This window comes from Corvus brachyrhynchos, unplaced genomic scaffold, assembly GCF_000691975.1.
Source record: "Corvus brachyrhynchos isolate BGI_N302 unplaced genomic scaffold, ASM69197v1 scaffold126, whole genome shotgun sequence".
NCBI lineage: Eukaryota > Metazoa > Chordata > Aves > Passeriformes > Corvidae > Corvus > Corvus brachyrhynchos.
In genome coordinates, this window is record NW_008239283.1 from 9,726,843 (window position 1) to 9,734,903 (window position 8,061).

At 45.1% G+C, this 8,061-nt stretch overlaps 1 protein-coding gene across 1 annotated transcript; it reads right to left on the reverse strand.

The window, feature by feature from the left end:
• Positions 1 to 2,718: 2,718 nt before the first annotated feature.
• Positions 2,719 to 5,934, reverse strand: INHBB (inhibin beta B subunit). Its single transcript, XM_017740117.1, is given in 3 exon segments — positions 2,719 to 5,513; positions 5,515 to 5,668; positions 5,852 to 5,934. Coding segments are annotated over 3 exon segments (1,059 nt in total). The 3' UTR covers positions 2,719 to 4,691.
• Positions 5,935 to 8,061: the final 2,127 nt, after the last annotated feature.

The following is an 8,061-nucleotide window of genomic DNA, read 5'->3' on the forward strand; positions in this document are numbered from 1 at the left end:
GTGTCTTTACTTATATTGGTGCTAGCCTGAATTACATTTGCAGACTTTAGGGGGGTTACTGCAGACTGACACCAGCATTAACTGCAACGGACTCCCTTCTTAGACAGAAATTTGCATTTCTGATCCATATTGCAAAATTTTCTTTTACCCTTCCCAATAGAAACCAGTCCATACAAGAATTTCCTTGCGAAGGATGCATTCGGTGAGGGGTTTCCCTCTTCTCCCGTGGCAGGTCAAGTGCAGCAATTAATTTTCAGCTGCTGACTTCATCTCTCACAAGTGACAAAGCAAAGAAGGTGAGAGCTGGCAATTTTGGAGCAGGTGTCTATTATGTGTGGAAATATGTGATGTATGCAGAGTTAATCCAACAAGTGCTCTGTTGCACCACATCGTGACAGTCACGCTGTTCACACCATCCTCATTAACACCAGTGGCAGGTCCAGGCACTGGGATGGGGTTTTGCCTGTGTTAGAATATTTTAAAGGATGAAGATTCTCCAGCTCCAGAGATTGATTCTGTCACATGACAGAAGACACTGATTTAGCATTTACAGAATCGAGTTCAAAGCCTATCAAAGACAAGAAAGAGAGAGTCACCAAGTCACCTTCGGGTGGGGGGTGTATGGATGTGACCCAGCTGTTTATTGAGGTAGAGTATCTAACCTGGCATAAAGCAATGCAACTGGATGCTCAGTTTTATAAGGATGGGAATGACATATGGGAGAACCCCAAAATTTTTGAAAAGCAGCCATCAGGCTTGGGCATCTCATTTTTCATTTTGCCTGATTTCAAAAATGCAGGAGGTGGAAGCTGCACAAAGCGGAATTCCTGCACTCCCATGTAAAAAGCTGGCAAGAGCAGTAGCTTTGTCACATCTCTGAAAAATAAACCCGAACTGTCTCAGATTGGTCCCACAAAACTAAAGACAATTTTATTTCATTTTAGCCTTAGAAATCTGTGTGACAGGTTGCTGTTAGCGCCAGGATTCAAGAACACCTGACTGTCTGTAGAATGCCCAGAGCATCAAGTGACTCCATGCTGCAGAAAATTCCAATTATGTTCAGGTCACATCGATTTCTAGGGTCTCTTTCACACAAAATAAAAGGACTTGGAAGCCTGGACTATGATCCAGTTCTTCCGACTCCCAGATGATGCCCCTCACACTATCCTGATATTCATGCTCTTCCTTGCATTTCTGTTTCTGTCCCGTAAACATCATAACTCTAGCTACAAATCAGGGAGCAGAGAAGGCAGGGACAGGGGAAGAAAGCTGAGAAAGACTTTTACCAGAAAAGGGGTGCTTTTTGATGGCCTCTGTGAAAGAGTTCAGGATCCCGAGCTTGCTTGTGGGTTTACAGTGGGATGAAGAGCACAGCCTGTTCCTGCCCCTCACTCCTGGCCAGCCCAAGCTCAAAGCATCCTGGCTGCCAGCAATTCCCTGTTCCCCAGGGCTGCAGGTCCAAATCCCTCGCTGAGACACCCTGCTGTCCTCCTGAGCACAGGAGCCCCAGTGTCCAACGCAGGGCTTGGCTTTGACCCCAGGAACCAAACACTTTCAATTAAGAATGAAACCTAACTGGAGCCAGCCTCTGGGGCCTTGCATTTCAATGGGCGAGATTTCTTAATATATCCCATTTTTTAAAGTGCAGCCCAGTCTTATTTGTAATGACGGTGTCATATTAGGGCAAACATGCCTTCAGACTGAAGGGATGGGTATTGGCCACTGATTCCAAGGGGAATTTATTGAACTCATCAGTAGCACAGTTGACCCAGGGAACAAAAACCAGAGAGAAGGCTGCTGAGAGATGAAGCAGCAACAGTGAGTGGTTGGTGGCTGTGACAATCAATGTGCAGCTCAAGGTGGTGAGAAAGCTGTGAGATATTCAAAAAATTTGATCTGGAGGACAAAGTTCTGAGAAGCAGATTGTTGACACAGTCACAGCAAATTACTCTTCCAGGTCTCCTGTTTAACCCCAGCGCCTGGCTGTGAGAGCTGGGCAGAGCTACACCTGAATGTGAATTGTAACTAGAACCCATCATTAGTTGCATGATCTTGCTTCTTCAACACTTTTTGGGTTTCAGGGTCAGATCTAACATTTGCTAAGTCAACAGAGGTCCTTCTGTCAGCTTCAGCTGGCATTTGCTTAGGTCTCCAGGAGGAAGAATTTATCTGTGAAGATCAATTAAATCAATATCTGGATATATGTGCAGCTGAGTGCTTGGGTAGGTTGTTAGTAAAAGGGAGATATTTTACTAAAAAGAGAAAACACCCTCTCTTGGTGTCAGCTAGTTTTGGAAAAAAATTAACCAAACTTACTATTGGTCTTTTATTCCTGGAAGTGCTTTCCACATAATTTTTTTTGACTTCTTCTAAGCGGTTGGGGAGTGACCCAGAGAAGAAGTTACATTCTTACACAGCAGGTGAACCAGGAACTTGCTGTAAATGACCTGCAGGTATGCGGAACAGCGCCGTTCCTGTGCCCAGAGCCCCTGCACTGCTGCAGAGAGAAAGAAGCAGATGCTTACATGTATAGACAGCAGTAAAACTGGAGTGTAACATTTTTAGGATCGCAGCTGAGCTCTCAGACAAGGCTTTCTGCAATGACTAATACGACTACGGTCTAATGCGACAGTTCACCGTCTGCAGCCTATTCAGTCCCGAAAGTAAGCGAGTTCCTCCAGATGTTACACACTGAAAAAAAAAAAAAAAAAGCACATCCAGTTTTCAATCTTTTTTATTTATTTAAACTGTACACAAATGTAAAATACTTCAACAGCAAATCTAAGTGAAAATTGTTTGGTTTAAATTATTATGGAACAGAACCTAAAAGGAACTTTATTAAATAAACATAAAAATTGGATTTAAAGGATGCACATATTGTAATGTATTCTACAATAGTCACTTTTTTTTTCACTCTACATTCCATGTGCGTATGGTATAGAAAAGACACTGAATAGAACAAACAGAATCCATTTTGTACCCTGAAACAATTGGTAGGCCTCGTGAGGGATTGCTCAGTATGACTACATGATATATGATGGCTTTGCCATCTCATAAAAATTATAACTAATATGTTGGCCTCTTTGGTTCCAAAATTTATGTATAATACATTTAACTGTATTCATTTTTTGCTGCTATAAAAATAACATTTTTTTTCAAATGGCAGTTTTTGACTAATCATGCAACTAAATCAGTGCAAACATTAAAAGCAATCATTCGCTTTAAAAAAGAAGCAAAAGATTTAATTTCAAGTATAAAAAAATATAAAAAAGTCATATCATAAGTCCAGTTTTGTCTAGTATGGGTCAACACTTTAAATTGCATAGCTCATGCGGCACCTGTTTACCTAGATAGTGAGCAAAGATAAGTGCACTATCAAGTACCACTTTTCAAGGCATTGAAATTTGCAAGTGCTATTATACGTGCATTCAAGCAGTTTGCAAGTGCTATGCTGTATCATTATTTTCTGATCTTTATGGCCATCCTTGACACCTCCTGGTAAGGAAATTGAAAGCACTCTCCTCTCTCCTCCTTTCCAAGACTTGTAAAAATGTTCCTCGCCTGTTATTAAATGCACTGCATTTCCCAGAACGTCTCCACTCTGCCGCTGTCACTCCTCTTTAGGGTTCATTGGTTCAGCCGTGGTGGCCATTGCTTGTTTGCTTGTCCCCCACGTGACGTGGCCTTGCCGAGTCCCCCATTGAAGAACACAGGTTGCAACTTCGACTTTTTGTTCTTCAAACAGTGAGATGCCAACAGTCAACACAGTCCAGATATGGTATCGATTCCCTTCTCCAAGACACGGCGCGTGTAGCCAACCATGGGCTGCTAGTAGGTAGTGAAAGCATCGGATCACACCAGCCCAGCTTGTGACTCTGCAACGGCCAGGTGTTAGAAATACAGCAGTTTCTTACATGTCTGTCCCCTTTTCTCTCTCTCTCTCTCTCTGATGAAACCACACGATTCCTTGCTGGAAGTGCTGTAGGAAGAAGCGGGTATCTGTGATGTTTATGTTTAGATAAATTTAAATTAAGAGGAAGTGATCGCCTCCCAAGGCAGGTGTCCTGCAGCTTCCTGTTAGACCTAAGAGGTGACAGTAGACTTTTTTTTTTTGTTTTTTTAAATTTTCTAAGTTTGGTCATTTTGACACCTGCGTGCAAGAATACGTTGTGTTCTCACAGTCTGTGCTTTTGCCTGAGCAAAGGGAGCTCATTTCGGTCTGGCTTCGCCGGCAGGCGGGGAAACAGCTGCTCAGCCGTTCACTCGTACTGGCAGGCATTTGGGTCCGTCGTCACTGGTCACTGACTTTCTGTGCTCATGTCCCTTTTCCGAGCTGCCTCGTGTGTGTGTGTCTGTGTCTGTGTCTGTGTGTATGAGCGCGTGTTTGTGTGCGTGCCCACATTTCGTGTGTGTGTGTGTGTCTTTAAGATATTTCATAGCATTAACTTATAAGTGGTAGAATATATAAGTGTCCATGATCCACAAACTGCCACTGTCCTGACACCAAAGTGAAATTATTATTTTTTTCTTTTTTTTTTCTTTTTTTTTTTTTTGTCAAACTTTTCCACAGTGACTTTCCAACACTGATGCCTGGATACACAGTGAAACTTCCTCCAACACCATCTTGTACGGGAATGTTTCTCTCTCTCTCTCCCTCTCTCTCTCTCTCCCCCCCCAAAACACACCTTAAATCAAGCACAACCACATTCTTCCACAATCATATTGGGAACGTCCCTTTTCACAATGTTGTATTCATCATCAAAGTACAGCATTGACATTGTGCTAAGTTTGGTTGGAATGCAACAGGAGTTCACGGTGCCCGGGTTCAGCCCCCGCATTCGGTACTGATTCACGACAGCGGTGTGAAAGGAGGAAGCCGACCCCGGGACACCGGCCAAGTAGGCCGGGCAGCTCCCTTCACAGTAATTCCCATAGTAACCTGATGGTGCTATGATCCAGTCATTCCACCCAATGAGTCTAAAGTCAATGTAAAACTGTTGCCTGCAACATAGATTGGTCCTGCCATCGCACTCCAGGCCTCTTTTCCGGATCCTGTGTTTGTTATCGGCGAGGCGGGCTTGCACCACTAAAAAAGGCCGGTGGGATTCCTCCCCGGGGTCCACATAAATTGGCAGCACTGAATACTCTTCACAGCCCTCACATTGAACATCCAAGTTCAGTCTCCTTTCTCCTCTCTCAAACAGAGCCTGGATCGCCTCTGTCATGGGAAAAGTGTGCCAACCACTTCTTTTGAGATCAACTTTCTTTTCAACCACATTCCACTTGTTGCTAGTGTCCGGGTCTTGGAAATAGACTTTGACTCTTACTTTTCGCCTGCTGCCTTTCTCTAAGACATATGGAAGCAGCTTCAAGTAAAGCCACAGGCTGGCTTGAACGACAAACAAGTTCTGGTTCCCTTCATTCGAGATGAAGAAATAGAGGCGGACTCTAGATGAGGCCAGATCGTCTGCAAGATAAGGAGAGATCAGCAAGATTAAGTCAAAAAGGAAACGTTAGCTTGTGTGCCTTTCTGGATTCAGGGACAACACTAGAGCACAGCAGATTGAGCGAGCGGCGACGGGGCTGTGCCAGCCAGAAGGCATGCACTGCATCAGATATCCCCAATTTGCAATCAGAATTAATTGAAAAGGGGACTCCCCACAGCAACCTTCAACATCGGGCTGTAGTCGGATGGGTCAGATCCACAGACATCAGCAAGAGCTTTCCAGAATATGTTTTTTTCCAGCCAGCCAGATTTAAAGATGCTACAGCAGCACCTTGAAAAAGACCGGCACCAGGACTAGGACTCTGTTATCTCATCAGTTTAAGAATAGTTTTAACTTTCAGCTACCTGCCAATTCTCATGGGGAGAGCTCTTTCAATAACCACTAAAACACCAATGCCAAACGAGGGATTTCGTTTCGATTTGCACATATTCTTGTCGCGGTTTAAAGGAGAGGATTCACGACAGAACGGAAAATATTTCAGTAATGTGCCTGCTTGTCCAACAGATCAAGCTAACCCCCACTTAGTCTGGTAGAATATCTGCTATTATTAATCATTTCAATCTCTGCCTTTTCTCCCCGAAAGGATGAACTCCCATACGAGGCAAGGCAATGAAGCGGTTGTTCCCGCTGTAATGCCGTTATTGGCTGTTCTCAATACGCTTTTCAGCAACACCAGAATTAAAGGAGAGAAATTGTCACAGAAAACCAAATGTCACCAAATGTCTGATATAACCCCTTATTTGTAAACAGAAGAGCCTGCTGCATGAAATATTTCAGAAATACCAGCGGCCTTCCTGCAATTTTGTACTCTAAGTCCTAACTAAATTTGGCGTAGGTGATAAATGTGCCGGCCTTTATGGCGGAGACCGTAATTCTGGTCCCTGAATCATAGCATCCCAATCGCTATTTAAAATTATTGCTGGAAAGGCATTTTCTCATCTGCCCTTATCGGTTTTGCTTCCGTCTGTACAGAGCTAAATGTAGATTTTTCTGCCTTTTCCTTCCCTAAGAATCTTTATCATTTTTGTCAATCTCTGAATGGGGTTTTTTGCGTAGTCGGTGTCTTCATTTGTTACCCTAGATGCCTTTCAAATGTGCCTCCAGAGCCCATTCAGTACCTTGTAATAGTTCAGTGACAAAAATTTTCACTGTGTTTGTCTACGTTTTACATAAAGTCAATTTTGGAAGTGTTACAAAAGACAGCAATTGACTGAATACTAAATGGAAGTACAAGCCCACCCCCGATTTCCCAACAACAGCCTATTAAAAAATAATAACCCCCAAAATGTACACTAAGAAAGCCTTTCACATGTTAGTAAATACACAACTTTTTCATAAACTGTGGTGACAGTGACAGAAAAAGAACAGTACGGTGTTGCTGCACCGATCCACATCACTTGTGTTGTGTGAGATTATGTGTGCTCATAAATTTTGTATGTGAATATAACAAGCATATGTATAATGCAACAGATCCCATAGATACTGTAAATGTATATGCCTTTGGTAAGTGGGAGGGTAGATAAAGAAGATGAGTGGGCAGCATACAGGATAGAAAGAGATTTATTTTGTGGACAAATGATATATAGATGCCACAAGAAGATAGAGAGAAAAACGAACCAAGCGATAGAGCGATGAAGGAAAGGAGAGATGGGCAGATAGACAGGAGAGAGGTAATTTGCAGAGTGATGGTGTTACAGCCAGATGTGCAAAGTTCACGGGGACAGTGGTTAAACTACTGGAAAGCTGTGCTGAAGGGACTCGGTGACACATAACTGCAATGGCTGGACAGGACTGAGATGCCTGGTACCGTGGGGATGGAGGGCAGTTAGCAAACGGACTGACAGACAGAGAGGAGACAGACATGCTTGGTAGGACACCGCATACAGTGGGCAAACAGACAAGGCCAATACTGCAAACGAAAGCTAAATAAATGGGAAACAAACGGAAAGACAGGATGGGCAAATGCAAGCCTTAACAGACAGATGCAGGCAATGAACCAGCTGAATGTGCAGGGCAGACAGACAAGGCAAAGGATGCAAGAGATGGAGCGGGACAGGCAGAGGAGGGACAGTGGGACACGCAGGGACGGAGACAAACCCCGGTGCAGCTAGAAGGACCGCCGGAGGGGAGCCGGGGGCACAGAGGCTGCGGAGGGATGGAGGGACAAGAGAGGGGAGTTGCAGGGCACAACCCGGGGAGAATGCCGGGCACGGGGGCACAAGCAGGGAGGACGGGAAGGCGCGGGCAGGGCCAGGGCGAGACGGTGCGGGGCAGAAGGGAGAGAGAATGAGATGGAGGGCAAGAGGGTGAGCTCGGCGGCCAGGTGCCTGTAGAACGCAGAAGGGCAGGCAGGAGGGCAGGCAGGGTGCGCGGGAGGCCAGGCAAGGGCAGCCGGGGAACTGCCAGGGGTCAGGCAGGCGGAAAGCGAAGGTGGGCAGGAGGACAGGCAGGGCGAGAGGGAAGACTGACAGGGGTCAGGCAGGGGGACTGACAGGGGTCGAGCAGGGGGAATGACAGACGGGGCGAGGCAGGACAGGCGGGGAGCGCGGCAGGG